We start from the raw sequence: 16026 nt of genomic DNA, 5'->3' as shown, positions 1-16026 counted from the left end.
TACAAAGCACTAAAAGATTCAAGTCACTCAACTCAATTATCCCCTTCCTAGCTCCTCTACATAAATATCATGACCCATATTAATTGGTCTGTGTCAATTTATACTCTTTCTTTTTTGCTTTGAAAATTTACAGTACCTCAAAATTACTTTAAAATCGTTTGTTTTGCTTGGCAGCAAAATGCTTATTAACTAAAATTGTGCAGTTTCAAATGCAAACAAATGCATTATATATGGAAATACAACTAACATTGAGAAAGTTCAGATTCCATAAACAGAACATTTAGAAAAAAAGCTGTCCATGCTTACCTTGGGGACTTTTTCAGGACCTTTTTCAGCATCTGAGTTATGAACTTTGTATCTGAAAGAGGCAAACATATTTGAGTATTCAACAACGCAAAGCTCTTTCACAGAAAATGCACTAGGTATCATCCATCCTAAGCAACACAGGATTTCATGTTACAAAATCAGATTCCATCTATGGAAAACTGAAAATTTTATTTCCACAGAATTTTTTCTCTGAATGAGTACGTTATGACCTATTCGTATACCGTAGGTTACTTTTCCCTTTCTGTTCCTTTCTGACCCATTACAGAAATCTAAAAAGGAAAGAAACTAGTGCAACTTCCTAAAGTAAAAAGAAAAATGAATTCAGATCCATATTCAAATAGAAATAAAAGAATAACTGTCTCCATTGAAACATGCAAAGAAAACAAAATTTCAGCGTTTAATGCTGGCTCATACAGCTTAAAATAATTTATTCTTTTGATCATTTTAAACTATGCCTTTTCATGGCTAAAGTGCACATAGAAAGCATTTTAAAAAACTTTATATAATGACAAAGAATCATAACAATCCTTAGGGAGGGTAAATTTATAATATTGTGGGTAACTTGTGCGGCAGCTACGCCCATTGAATTACATCAATTTTCAAAGCAAATGTAAGCACTTAGTTTGCTTTGAAAATTATGCTAAATAACCCACAATTGTTTTTGCTTTCTGCAGGGCATAACCTTTCCGTGTGATTTCAGGTGCATTCCTTTTAAAATCAAATTCTATACACATAAATCCAAACTTCGCCCCCAGAAAACTTTTTTTTCTAAAAGTACTTGCAAAATTCAGTTACGTGCATACCTTGATGCGTACAAATCCCAGACAATTTTATGAGACACTTACACACTTAAACCCATGTTTTATGCATGTAAATGGCTTTGAAAATGCACCCCAAAATGAACAGAACTAAAAGGATAATAGCAAAAAAATTCTTCTTGCTGGCATTGTATATTGGTTTCAATGGCTGCTCTTATTAAAACAATCCCTGGAAACATAGCAAGTTTGCTTATTTGTAAATAGCGTTCTCAGTAGACAGCAGGATGAATTAGCCATTACACATGTGTGATGTCATCTGACTGCATCAACAAGGACTCACTCCTCAGAACTCAGTAAAAACTTTTGTGAATGTGCATGGGAGCTCCCGTGCATGAGCTCCTCAGTCTCTTCCAGAGCTTAGGCCTCAGGGAGGCAGGCAGATATTAAGTATGGCTAATTCATCCTGCTGTCTACAGAGAACCCTTTTTACATTTAAGAATACTTGCTTTCTCCATTGACAAGCAGGCATGAATTATCCATTGTGTGTGTGGCATCCCAAGCTGAGGGTTGTACAGAGAAGCACTTAATTGAGATAACTCAGCAAGTGGAGAACAAACTATAAGGACAACAGGCTCCCTATAATTGCTTGCAAAGTTACTGCCTCCCTGGGACATGCCTTCCAGACAGTAGAGGCATGTGAACCTGTGAACAGACAACCAAGTAGCAGCTTTGCAAAAGTCTTCAACAGAAGTGGCTTTGAGAAAGTTGCCGTAGCTCTCACTTGATGAACCTTAAGAGTCTATAAAATGTAAGCCGGCCAAGTCTGCTAGCCTATTGGTCAGAGCTCATTTGGCAACTGCAATTTCCAGTGTATTGGGATCAAAGGACATGAACTATTGAGAAGCTTGATTATAGGGTGAGTTCTATTTAGGTAATATGACATTCTCCTTTGTACATATGTAGCCTTCTAAAGAATGTATATAGCATAATAGCTTGATTAATGTGAAACACAGACAGCAGTTTCTGAAGGAACTTACAATGAGTTTGTAGAGCCACCCTATTGTGAAAATATTGCAATAATGGCGAATATAAAAACAGTGCTTGTAGTTTGCTTACACTTCATGCTGAAATTATGGCCACAAGAAAACAGTTTTCAGGTGAGAAACTTCAAATTCCCCAACCTGAAGGTCAAAAGGAGGTTTCATGAGTTGAGTTAGGATTACATTGAGGTCCAAAGGCACAGGAAGTTTATAGACTAGAGGCTTGGAAAGCCACAGTCCTTTCCTGAATCTTTATAAAAAGGGTGATATGCCATAATAGCACTGAGATGAACTTTGACTGAGGAGGTGCTAAGACCTGAGGACAAGAGGAAGAACAGATATTGAAGCAAGTCTCTCGGGCCACATGAGAAGGGATCTGGCTGGCTCTACACCAAGTCAAAAACCTTTTTCATTTTAAGCTGTAGGATCTTTTGGTTGAAGATTTCCTGGTGGAAATCAGACCACACTTTACCTCTTTGGGAAGAAGATGACTACTGCACATTCAACATTTACATCATGAGGAACAGTGTTGGCAGGTCCGGATGGCAGAGCTTGGCTTCCTTCTGTGTGACGAGAGTCATATACCTTCCAATGGAATCGGAGATTATATAGACAGACGAGATTATGGATACCATACTTGCCATGGCCAAACTGGTGTTATGATGCTTATCCTTATCTTGACTCAAAGGACTTTTGGATGGTCCTGGTAATGAGAAGAATTGGTGGGTATGTATAGAGTAGACAGATGCTCCAGTCTAGTACATAAGCATTGAGAGCTGACATGCAGCTGCTTAGATTCAAGGAGCAGAACTTCTTAATCTTTCTGTTCTCTTCCAAGGTGAACAGGTCAATCACTAACTTTCCCCAATGACCGAGAAAGTCTGTCATGATACTCTGATCCAGTGTTCATTTGCACAACTGTAACTCCCTGCTGAAACGGTCCGCTAATGTTTCCGGATCACCAGACGGTAGATCACCTGGAGATGGGCATTGTGATGTCCTATCCACAACCAGTCTTGGACAGCTTTCTGGCACAGAACATAGGAGCCTAGTCCTCCCTGGTTATTTATGTAAAACATGGACACTTCTTCATCTGTCTGCATCAAGGTTCTCTTCCCCAAAAGAAGATGAGAGTAAGCCCTACAAGTATAGCGGAAGATGATTTGTGGATGACTCTCCTCTGGGGATCACAATCTTTGGGTCCACACCTCTTTTGTGTGCTCACCGCACCCCTTGATGAAGGTATTGATAGACACGCACTTGATCCAGTGGATTGTGCAATGTGAGGTCAACCTTTAGAACGTCTGGATTCATCTACCACTAAAGGGATGCTCTCATCCTGGGAGTCAGATTTGGTGGGACAAAAGCTGATAGAGCTGATGCAACTGGCTCTGAAGGCCCCACTAAAGACCACGCATTTGCAGGCTAGTCAGAGGAGAGGTATTACATGTAATACAGCCATCATGTGGTTGAGGAGGACTATGAACTATCCTGCAGTTGCTTGATGAAGAGACCTTGCCAGGCACAACAGCAATAAGGCTCTTTCAATAGGAAGAAACACCTTCTCCTGATATGACTCTATCCAGGCTCCTATGACTTGAATACTTTAATACAGAACCAGGTTTGACTTTGTTAGAGCCAATAATGTGACTGACTAGCAGGAAGCATGTGTGGGTTATTGACACAGAGACCAACCAAGTGGTACTATAATATTTATAATCCTGGTATGTAAACAAAGCACAAAATTAGAACCTACTGTAGTGCTTCCCAAACTTGTCCTGGGGACCCCACAGACAGTTGGGTTTTCAGGATATCCAAAATGAATATGCATGAGATAAATCTGCATATACTGCTTCCATGGAATTTATCTCATGCATATTCATTGTAGATATCCTGAAAACCTGAATGGCTGTGGGAGCCCCAGGACATGTTTGAGAAGACCTGACCTACGGTAAGTCAGCTTCGCATAAACACCTTTCCATGCCTAGCTACCTATATAAATAGGAGTTATTTGTCACCCAAGCCAGTCTGTTCTCTACTCTGACCAAAAGCAAAATATACAGGAATGCTGAGGTCCAGTCAGTATCTAGTTGCTACTGCAGCACCGTGTGCTGCTTTTCACATGCACAGAATTATAGTCTTTGTTTCACAGGCTGCGCTGTGTCCCAGACCAGAGCTTTTCTCTTATCTTTCCAAATAGCAGTAGAGATTCTTTGATCTATGCTTGGCTGAGTTGCTTGAGCTGCTAGCTATCTCCCCTTCAGGAAACAGGAGAGAGGTGTCTTTGCAAACATATATGGGAGACAATCTCTCGTGCTTGAGAATACATTGTCCATGCAGCTTGTTAGAATGTTGCTGGATGTAAGTCCCTCATGTACTGTACATGTTTCACAAGACTGCTTTTTGATGCTTTCTTTGACTAATGCAGTGTTTTGTCCCTCCTGAGGCAGACTGTCTAGCGAAATGTACGTTGGGGGACTTACTTGTACTACCACTGTTTATAAAAATCTGCTTTAATGGATATTATAAATAAATCCTCTGTGGATTTCTTCAACAAGTCAATCTGCTTGTTTCAATATGTTTTTTTACTAAATTAAGGACTATCCTTCAGCACTGTTGCTGCACCTATCTATTCTCTGCATATTTATAGGTGGGGCAGCTTGTTGTCCACTTATTGCTATTGGCAGTATTTGTTTTGGCATTGGGTGGTTAGATCTCCATATTTTATGCCAAATGCAGTTGAAGCTGTTAGGCATAATGTCTGTCTTCTGTGGAAAAGTGTAACTTTGTTCATGATACCATCCAGAAGTCTTTTGTATACTGAAACAAAGCAGGAATAGGCTAGCTATCCTTAACCTAAGCCTCACTGAAGTCAGCTAATGCTCATGTTCATTCAGTGTTATGCGAACCCTAACAACTTGATAAAGTTGACTAGGAACTCAAGAGACTAGAGGACATGTATAGTCTTCTTGAAAGACTCTGACAGGGATGGACCCATCACCAGCTAATTGTCCAGGTAAGGGAACACACAGATTCCCTGCCAACAAAGTCATGCCGCCACTACTGCTGGACATTTTGTAAATATCCTTGGGGATGCAGACAGACTGAAGGAGAGCACTGTGTAGTAGGGTAGAGCACGTCCTTCACCATAAACCTGACAAACGTTTGATGGGAGGGGTGAATGGGGGGGCCTAAGTGTCTTTCAGATCCAGAATATGCATCCAATCTCTTGGCTGAATCATAAGAATAAACAGGGAATCGTCTGGAGGTAGCTCATCTTCACCAACAACTTTTTCAGCCTTTACAAATCTAGTACAGGTCTTATTCCCTCAGATTTCTTGGGATCAGGAAATACCTGGAACAGAATCTTTAACCACACACCTAAGAAGGAGAAGTTCTACCATCCTCCGCTGTAGGATAGACTCTACATCCAGTTGCAGTTGAGTGAAATGAGAGGGGTTAGACCTGAATACTGAAGTTTCTGGGTCAGAGGAAGGCAAAAAAACCCCATAAGCACAAGCTATGCTCCACAATTTTCAGGTACTTGGTAGTAGGTGCCATTCCAGGAGGAAGGACTTAACCGTTCTCCCAACCGCTTGCCAATCCGAAGTCGTACACCAGAGAATCACCGTAAGCCAATCCGAAGTCAGGAACCGGGAACACCAAGACGAAACAGGAACAGGATCCAAAGCTCAAGGAACTCACCGAAGCAAGCAGACTAGACAGCGCTGGAGGACGTTGCCAAGTCACTGGATGAGCAGAGGAAGCTTCCTTTTATACTTCCCCTGCCTAGGCTGATCAGGAACAGGTGAAGCCAGTTAAAGGGATTAGGTCCCTTTAAATCTGTAGAGAAGGCGCAGCCTCGCGCCTAAGGATGGTGGTGGCCATCTTGGATTTTCCCCCGCGGAGGAGACACACCGCTGGACGCTGCGAGGGGGGAGCAGGATGGCTCCCCCTGCAGTGAGCAGCACCGGAGGGGCGCGGAAGCGACGGCCCGAATCAGAGCCCTCCCCCGGGGCTCCCGCGGTGAGGGAACGCCACGGACAAGGTAGGGGGCCGCGGTCGTGGGGCGCCACAGCCGTGGAACACAACATTCACTTACTCTGTGAGTAGACATGACTGCCATGAGAAACAAAATGTTCCACACAAGGAACTTAATGTCAGCAGACAGCATAGGTTCAAAGGGAGGTTTCATTAACTGACAAAGAAATACACTAACATCCCGCTGAATAGGTGGGACTTTGATTGGTGGTTTCAAATGACATAATCCCTTGATAAACATGGACACTAAGGGATGAGAAATAGGTAAACCTTCAATGTGTTGATATGTAACGGTTGCACAAACAAATTCTTACTTGAATTAGATTTCAGACTGGAATTTTGACAGAACAGTAGATAAACACTGAAGTAATGTTTACGTAAGGCATGTAGATGGATTCTTATTGCGTGAAGAATACCAATTCGAGTATTTCTTCCATTTGGAATTATACAATCCTCTGGTAGCTGATTTTCCTTGCTGTTAATATTGAGAACATGTTAATATTGAGAACCTGTGGGGTTGAGAGCATGTGTGTGAGGGAGCCTGTGTGTTCGTGAGGGAGGCTTTAATACTGAGAGCATGTGTGTGCATGTGCTTCCATGAGGGAGCCTGTGGGGTTGAGAGCATACATGCATGTGTTGTGTGAAAGAGCCTCAGAGTTGAGCGAATATGAGTGTGTATGACAGTGTTTGTTTGTAACTTAACCTGTAAGAGTGAGAATGTGTGTGTGTGTGAAAGGGGAGCCTATGGGAGTGAGAGCCTGCATGTATGTGAGGGAGCCTATGTTAATATGTGTGGAGCCTCTGTGTTTTTGACAGGGAGCTTTTGGAGTTAAGAGCATGTACGTGTCCATCTCAGCCAATCAGTTTTCTCTCTCCCTCCACTAGTCCATCCTTGCTAGTCTCTCTCCCCCTTCTCCACTAGTTTAGTAACTTTGATGAATCAGTCTCTCTCTCCTTCCACCGGTCCATTCCCCCCAGTTGCCCCAGAACCAGATTGATCCAGCTGTGTGTGGCTGCCTCTAACTACACTATATAAGTTACTGAATATAACTACATTCTGGCATATTTACTGCAATTACATGTATTTAGTTTAAATCAGAAAGTATTTTAAAAGTTTTATATATTATGAGTCTGGTGTGTGTATAATTATTTATTACATTATCTTTTCTATATATGTCATATGGAAAAATATGAAAATGTCATGTCAAAATGAAAAAGCATGTGGGGGGGGGGGGGGGGTTCTGCAAAAATTTTGGAAGTTGAAAAGAGGTCCACACTCCCAAAATGTTTGGGAGCCCCCATTTTAGATGAGTTTGAATGAGATGTGATTTCTTTATGCTCACTGTGAATCCTAGGTGCTATAACATGAATAGAGCAAATGTATTAATCTTGGATTGTAAGATGTGCTCAATATTAGCTAGTCATCCAAGCAGGGAAAAATCATGATTTTGTTTTTTTCTGATATATGCTGTGACAATTGCTTGACATTTGATAAAAACCCTGAGTTGCTGCTAGACCAATTAGGAGAACACAATATAAGTAATATTGATTTTGTAGAATAAACTGAAGATACTTGGTATGATGTGTAAACTGGAATTTGAAGGTAAGCATCCTTGAGGTCCAATATTGTTAACCAATGTTTTCTAGATGAGGTAGAATAGAACCTAGTAAGTGCATCTAGGGTTTGACAAAGACCTCTGGACTTTTTGGAAATCAAAAGTACCAGGTAAAATCCTTTCCCTTTTTGGGATTGAGAAACTTGTTCTGTCGCATGAGCTAGCAAGAGAGACATTAGTTCCTGTTGAAGTATCTTCAGTTGATACTTGAAATGGTATTGTGGAGCCTAATATAAATGTTGAGGGCAATGTCCTTGTTTGTAATATGGATATGTATATCTTCTTCTAGAGTAATAACTATAAGGTCTTCTAACAGTTTGATGTTGATATCTTTTCTGATTCAGGTTGACACTGCAGTAGTTAAAGTCTGTAAAGCTGTGCAATATTCCTTGATTACGTTTACCGTTTCCTTAACCTTTCCCCCAAACAAATGGTCTCCAGAGCATTAAGCATCTGCTATTCTGTCATCAAAATCTTCTTGTAGTTCGGAAGCTTTCAACCAGAACATTCTTCTTATTACAATAGTTACAACCTATGTTTAAGATGATATCACAGGAATCATATACAGACCTTGTCATATGTTTTATGCATTCCTCAGTGTCATTCAACAGGTGAGAGAATATATCTTGGTTGTCTTGATGTAAAGAGAGAGAGATCTTCCTTATCTTTTGCATGGTGTTACAGAGATTGTGAATCATCTGTAATTGATGGGCTATCCTAGAACTGAGCATTGCTGTCTGGAACTGCTTTTTACCGATGTCATCTAACAGTTTCAAATCTTTCCCTGGAGGAGTTGAGGAGAAATTTTTTCACTTTCTACTACAAAGGAGTCAGAAGATATAAATGGAATCTATATTTAAGGGCAAATCTTCAAAGGGCCACACATGTAAAAATCGGGATTATGTGTGTGGCCGAGCCCTATGCACGCTGCGCGCATTTTCAAAAGGGCCCAGCCACGTGCATAAGTCCCGATACGGGCCCTGAAAAAGGACGGGCCAGGGGTGTGGTCTGAGTGGGGCCGGCCAGAGGCCGGCCGAGACACAACCATTAGCCACTATCTCAGGGAAGCACCAAGTGGCGCACAAACTACTTCTGCTCGTGAGGAGCAGTAAGAAGAAAAATAAAAAATTTTCAGGTAGCTAGTTAGATGTTAGGGGTCGGGGTGGAGAGGGGAAAGGAAGGGAAGGTTAGGCAGGGGGGGTAAGAAGGTTCCCTCCCAGACCGCTCCTTAATTGAAGTGGACTGGGAGGGAACAGGGGAAGGCCTGATTGCGTCGCCGCACGCAATATTAAAAAATTTGGCCCCCCTGTGCATGCGGCTCACACATGAGCTATCGGCCATGAGATTTTATAACATGTGTGCAACAAGTGTGTATATTTTTTACCATAGGAAGCAAACTCTGCCTTGGAGGACTATAATGTTTTGTGCACCAAAAATGCTTTTTTTTGCTTGGGTGCTTGAATGATTTTTAAATTTCTTGATTTCTATATTCAGACACAGTCCAGCTAGTAAAGCTAGCTGGATAAATTATTGAATATAGCCAGCTAACTTTAGGACAGCTCTTTGACTTGATCAGACAGCCAGCTAAGTCATCTAGCTAACTCTGAATATCGGAGTTAGACAGTTAACTTAGCTGGCTAACAACTCCTTCGGGTTACACCCCTGGACCACCCCTAACTTATCTGGCTAAATTCTACCTACCTAATTCATTAGCCGGCTAGAATTTATGAATTAGCTATTACGTTATCCATCTAAAGGTCCATATGGACCTCCTTGTAATTGAAACTTCCACTAGTTGTCTCTTCCTGTAGTTGAAAAGGAATATATCATCTGACATCTTTTGAATAAAAGCTGGATCTGTCATATCCTCAGTTGGTGTGTAACTTTTCTGAGGATCTGGAGAAGGATCTGATAGTAAATCCAAGGATTCCTCTCTAGACTGTATGGATTCTGAGTCTTCAAAATCAGGAGCCTTTAGTACCGGATCTTTGTTTGGAGATAGACATAGAAGGTTTATGTAGAAGAATTTTTTGATATGGAGTACCAGGACATTTTGTTTGAAGTTGTTTAGCCAACTTTCTGAGGACGTGCATCCTACTTTGAAGCGAATGGATACCTGACAAGTAATTCACTACAAAATCTGTCTGCATCCTTTGCATAAAAGTATGACAGTCTGGTAATGGTGGCAATTGTTTCATTGATTGAGCTTTTAATAAGTTATCCGATTCTGTTACCAGTACCCGGGGTGAAGACCTATGAGAAGCACTGCCCATTTTCTAGGTTTGTTTTCTTTGCGGGCTCACCTTGATGCCATTGGATTCAGTACCAAAGATGAGTACGGCAATGATCTCGGCACCATTGGGCCTGGAGTTTATAATACCAATGTCCATGCCATCTCTTTCAAAGATTTATTTTTTTTTTTAAACAATGCAGATGTCTTCTGCCCCAATGTGGTTGCACAGTTTTTTCTTCCAACAGTGTTAAAGGCTTCTCCTGCCAATGAAGAATATTTCCCTTTTTCTGTCTGCATCATGGCAAGACGAAGACAAACTATTACTTCCCCAAGACTCTGATATTTGTGGCACTGGTCTTGATGAAATGGATGCTTCTTTTCAGAATGAGAAGATAGCAAATGTTGCTTACCTGTAACAGGTGTTCTCACAGGAAGCAGGATGTTAGTCCTCACATATGGGTGACATCATCAGGATGGAGCCCAATCACAGAAAACTTCTGTCAAAGTTTCCAGAACTTTGACTGGCCCCTACTGGGCATGCCCAGCATGGCACTAACCCTGCAGCCAGCAGGGGTACCCCTTCAGTCTTATTTTATAGCTACAGGCAGTGCCGAAAAAATAAAACAACAAAGCGTTACGAACCCAAAACCGCGGGGCAGCGGGTGGGTTTCGTGAGGACTAACATCCTGCTGTCCTGTGAGAACACCTGTTACAGGTAAGCAACATTTGCTTTCTCACAGGACAAGCAGGACGGTAGTCCTAACATATGGGTGAGTACCGAGCTGAGGATGTCCGAACATGCACCAAATGTACCCAACGGCGTGCAACAGGCACAACAACTGGGGTGGAATTTGGTAGAGGGCATCCGGAACCCCACCGGGCAGGCGGAAGGGTGTTGGTATGTCACATTGGAAACAGGTTACGCAGGACAGATTGGCCGAAGATGGAATCCTGTCTTCCGGCTTTGTCCAAGCAATAGTGGGCTGCGAAAGTGTGGAGTGAGCTCCAAGTGGCAGCCCTGCAAATGTCAGGAAGCGGCACCGATCGCAGGTGTGCTACTGAAGTCGCCATGGCCCTCACAGAGTGTGCTTTAACACGGTCGTGAAAAGGAATGCCTGCCTGCTGATAGCAAAAAGATATGTAGTCCGCCAACCAGGAGGAGAGAGTCTGCTTACCCACAGCTTGCCCTAGTTTGTTGGGATGAAAGGAGACGAATAGCTGAGTGCTCTTCCTGTGGGCAACTGTATAGTCTAGTTAGATCGCTAGAGCCCGTTTACAGTCGAGGGTATGCAGAGCCTGTTCCCCTGGATTGGAATGGGGCCTGGGAAAGAAAGTAGGTAGTATGATGGATTGATTAATGTGAAACTTCGAAACTACCTTAGGTAAGAATTTAGGGTGAGTGCGGAGTACCGCCCGGTCCTGCAGGAGTTTAGTGTAAGGCGGATAGGTAACTAGGGCCTGTAATTCACTAACCCTGCGAGCTGAAGTGATAGCTAAAAGGAAAATCACCTTCCATGTGAGATATTTTAGGTCACAGGAGTGAAGAGGCTCAAATGGAGGTTTCATGAGCCGACCAAGAACCAGATTAAGGTCCCAAGAAGGGGCTGGAGGCTGTAAGGGTGGCTTGATATGAAGCAAGCCTTTAAGAAAAAACGTGTTACGAGGGGTTGTACCGATATAGGAACATCCCCGACACCTTTATGGAAGGCGGCTACCGCATTGGCATGCATTCTGATTGAGGAAGTCTTTAGACCGGATTCCGATAAATGCCAGAGATAGTCCAAAAATCTCGGGATTGGACAGGAAAAGGGATCAAGGGACTGTGAAGAACACCATGATGTATACCTTTTCCATTTATAGGAATAAGACTTTCTTGTGGAAGGCTTCCATGAAGCAATGAGGACACGAGAAACCGAATCTGAAAGGTTAAGTGGCTGAAGGATTAACCTTTCAACATCCATGCCGTCAGGAACAAGGCCTGAAGATTGGGATGGCGTAGACATCCATCGTTCTGAGTAATCAGAAGCGGGTCCTTTCCCAAGGGAATGTGTCTGCGGATGGAAAGATCCTGGAGTATTGGAAACCACACTTGGCGTGGCCAGTGGGGTGCTATCAGGATCATGGTTCCCTTGTCCTGTCGAAGCTTCACGAGAGTCTTCGAGAGAAGAGGAAGTGGAGGGAATGCATAAAGCAGCCCGGCTGCCCATGAGAGGGAGAATGCATCTCTGGGCTGAGAGCGCTCGCTCCGAATGAGGGAGCAGTTATTGTCTACTTTGTGGTTCTGAGGGGACGCAAAGAGGTCTATTTGGGGATATCCCTATTGCTGGAAGAGAGAGGTCGCTACCGAGGGATTGAGCGACCACTCGTGAGGTTGGAAGACATGACTCAGTTTGTCCGCCAAGACACTGTCCACTCCCGGCAAGTAGGTGGCCCTGAGGTACATCGAGTGGGAGAGCGCTTCCACCCAAATCTGAGCGGCCTCCTGACACAGAAGGAAGGAGCCTGTGCCTCCCTGTTTGTTTATGTACCACATGGCCATCTGGTTGTCCGTCTGAATCAGGATGATGTGATTTGATAGGTAATCCTGAAAAGCTCTGAGAGCATATCGCATTGCTCGAAGCTCCAGGAAATTTATTTGGTGTTTGGATACCTCTTGAGACCAAGATCCTTGTGTCTGTAGATCGTTTACATGAGCTCCCAAGCCGAGGTTGGAAGCATCGGTGGTGAGAATGAATTGAGGATCTGGTAGATGAAAAGGCAGTCCCTGGAAGAGATTGTTCTGATCTTTCCACCAGGCGAGAGACAGACGGAGTGCGTCGGTGATGTGGACAATGGTTGAGAGAGGCTGAGTCGCTTGAGTCATTTGTGACCGTAGAGTCCAATGCATGACTCTCATGGCCAGGCGGGCCATTGGAGTGAGATGGACTGAGGACGCCATGTGTCCGAGAAGGACAAGGAACTGCCGAGCAGTTGCTCTGTACTGAGACTGCAACTGGTGAGCGAGAGATATGAGGGTTTGTACTCGTGAGGTAGGAAGGCTTTTGCCTGTAAGGTGTCCAAGTCTGCCCCAATGAAAGACAAGGTTTGAGATGGGACTAAATAGGATTTCTCATAATTGACGAGAAATCCTAGAGAGATTAGAGTGTGTAGGGTCAAATCCAGGGACAAATCGAGCTGCTTGCTGGGTTGGGGTCCTGATTAACCAGTCGTCTAGATAGGGGTAGACCTATTAGTAAAAATTTGTAACTTATCATTAAAATCATCCATTGTACCTGAAGACTGGAGGATAGCAAATGTAACCCCAATATTTAAAAAGGGCTCCAGGGGCGATCCGGGAAACTACAGACCGGTTAGCCTGACTTCAGTGCCAGGAAAAATAGTGGAAGTGTTCTAAACATCAAAATCACAGAACATATAGAAAGACATGGTTTAATGGAACAAAGTCAGCATGGCTTTACCCAGGGCAAGTCTTGCCTCACAAATCTGCTTCACTTTTTTGAAGGAGTTAATAAACATGTGGATAAAGGTGAACCGGTAGATATAGTATACTTGGATTTTCAGAAGGCGTTTGACAAAGTTCCTAATGAGAGGCTTCTAGGAAAAGTAAAAAGTCATGGGATAGGTGGCGATGTCCTTTCGTGGATTGCAAACTGGCTAAAAGACAGGAAACAGAGAGTAGGATTAAATGGGCAATTTTCTCAGTGGAAGGGAGTGGACAGTGGAGTGCCTCAGGGATCTGTATTGGGACCCTTACTGTTCAATATATTTATAAATGATCTGGAAAGAAATATGACGAGTGAGATAATCAAATTTGCAGATGACACAAAATTGTTCAGAGTAGTTAAATCACAAGCAGATTGTGATAAATTGCAGGAAGACCTTGTGAGACTGGAAAATGGGCATCCAAATGGCAGATGAAATTTAATGTGGATAAGTGCAAGGTGATGCATATAGGGAAAAATAACCCATGCTATAATTACACGATGTTGGGTTCCATATTAGGTGCTACAACCCAAGAAAGAGATCTAGGTGTCATAGTGGATAACACATTGAAATCGTCGGTTCAGTGTGCTGCGGCAGTCAAAAAAGCAAACAGAATGTTGGGAATTATTAGAAAAGGAATGATGAATAAAACGGAAAATGTCATAATGCCTCTGTATCGCTCCATGGTGAGACCGCACCTTGAATACTGTGTACAATTCTGGTCGCCGCATCTCAAAAAAGATATAATTGCGATGGAGAAGGTACAGAGAAGGGCTACCAAAATGATAAGGGGAATGGAACAACTCCCCTATGAGGAAAGACTAAAGAGGTTAGGACTTTTCAGCTTGGAGAAGAGACGACTGAGGGGGGATATGATAGAGATGTTTAAAATCATGAGAGGTCTAGAACGGGTAGATGTGAATCGGTTATTTACTCTTTCGGATAGTAGAAAGACTAGGGGGCACTCCATGAAGTTAGCATGGGGCACATTTAAAACTAATCGGAGAAAGTTCTTTTTTACTCAACGCACAATTAAACTCTGGAATTTGTTGCCAGAGAATGTGGTTCGTGCAGTTAGTATAGCTGTGTTTAAAAAAGGATTGGATAAGTTCTTGGAGGAGAAGTCCATTACCTGCTATTAAGTTCACTTAGAGAATAGCCACTGCCATTAGCAAAGGTTACATGGAATAGACTTCGTTTTTGGGTACTTGCCAGGTTCTTATGGCCTGGATTGGCCACTGTTGGAAACAGAATGCTGGGCTTGATGGACCCTTGGTCTGACCCAGTATGGCATTTTCTTATGTTCTTATGAACACCTTCTTTCCTGAGGAAGGCTGAGACAACTACGAGACATTTGGTAAAGACTCGTGGAGCCGATGCTAGGCCGAATGGAAGCACCCGGTATTGATAGTGCTTTGGGCCTACTTAAAACCGGAGGTACTTGCGATGAGCTGGAGCTATCGCAATGTGGGTGTATGCGTCCTGGAGGTCTAGAGAGCAGAGCCAGTCTCCTCTTTGTAGAAGAGGTAGAAGTGAGCCCAAGGTTACCATTTTGAACTTTTCCCGCTGGAGGTACTTGTTGAGGGCACGTAGGTCCAGAATTGGCCCCCGGATGTTTTGGGAATCAAAAAGTACCGGGAATAGAACCCTAGGCCTTGCCGCGAAAGAGGAACGGGTTCTATTGCTCCTAACTGGAGAAGAAGGGAAACCTCCTGCTCCAGAAGGACAGAGTGGTCGGATAGTCCCCACACTTGTAGCGGTGGGGAGTCCGATGGGACAGCAAGAAAATTCAGATGGTAACCCTGAGCAATGATTGCCAGCACCCATTGGTCGATTGTGATTGTTTGCCACATTCCATGAAAGTGGCATAGTCGACCTCCCACCGGTATGCTTGGCAAAGGAATTAGGCTGCTGCTCTCCAAGTGAAAGTCAAAAGCCTGAAGCAGGCCCTGGCTGGGGAGCTGCTTGTGACTTTTGCTTGCAAGGCTGGCGAGGCTGGGATTTATGATAAGTCCTCGTCACTCGGGTCCTTGTCGGTGGAGGATAGTACTTCCTTGGCCAGAAGAATGGCTTCTTAGGGTCCTTCTTGGAGGGCTGTCTAGACGGGAAGTCAGAAGGTATCGATGAGAGCTGTTTGAGGGTCTCATGATGATCCTTTAACTCAGCTACTATTTGCTGAATCTGTTCACCGAATAGATTGTCACCAATACAGGGCAGGTCGGAGAGCCTGTCTTGTATTTCTGGGCGAAGGTCCGAAGACTTGAGCCAGGCCCAACGCCGTGCCGAAATGGCAGTTGCAGACACTCTAGTGGAGGTGTCGAAGATATCGCAAGCTGTTCTTATTTCATGCTTTCCTGCTTCAAAGCCCTTATTGACAAGGGTTTGAAGATGTTCTTGGAATTGGTCAGGCAGGGTTTCAGAGAAGTCCTGTATTTGCTTAAAGATGACCCTATTGTATTGGGTCATGTACAGCTGATAAGAAGCAATTCTAGAGATGAGCATGGCCCCTTGGAACACTCGTCGACCAA

General features: G+C 43.4%; 1 protein-coding gene across 7 annotated transcripts in view; it reads right to left on the bottom strand.

The window, feature by feature from the left end:
* MGA (MAX dimerization protein MGA) overlaps positions 1–16026 on the bottom strand; it is a 660453-nt gene that overhangs the window by 182550 nt on the left and 461877 nt on the right. For all 7 annotated transcript variants that reach the window (XM_029598656.1, XM_029598662.1, XM_029598663.1 and 4 more), the window contains one exon: positions 307–358. In XM_029598656.1, the coding sequence (XP_029454516.1) occupies positions 307–358 (52 nt within the window). The remainder of the gene's footprint in view (positions 1–306; positions 359–16026) is intronic.

This window comes from Rhinatrema bivittatum, chromosome 4 (assembly GCF_901001135.1).
Source record: "Rhinatrema bivittatum chromosome 4, aRhiBiv1.1, whole genome shotgun sequence".
Lineage (NCBI taxonomy): Eukaryota > Metazoa > Chordata > Amphibia > Gymnophiona > Rhinatrematidae > Rhinatrema > Rhinatrema bivittatum.
This window is presented reverse-complemented; position numbering and strand designations above follow the sequence as displayed.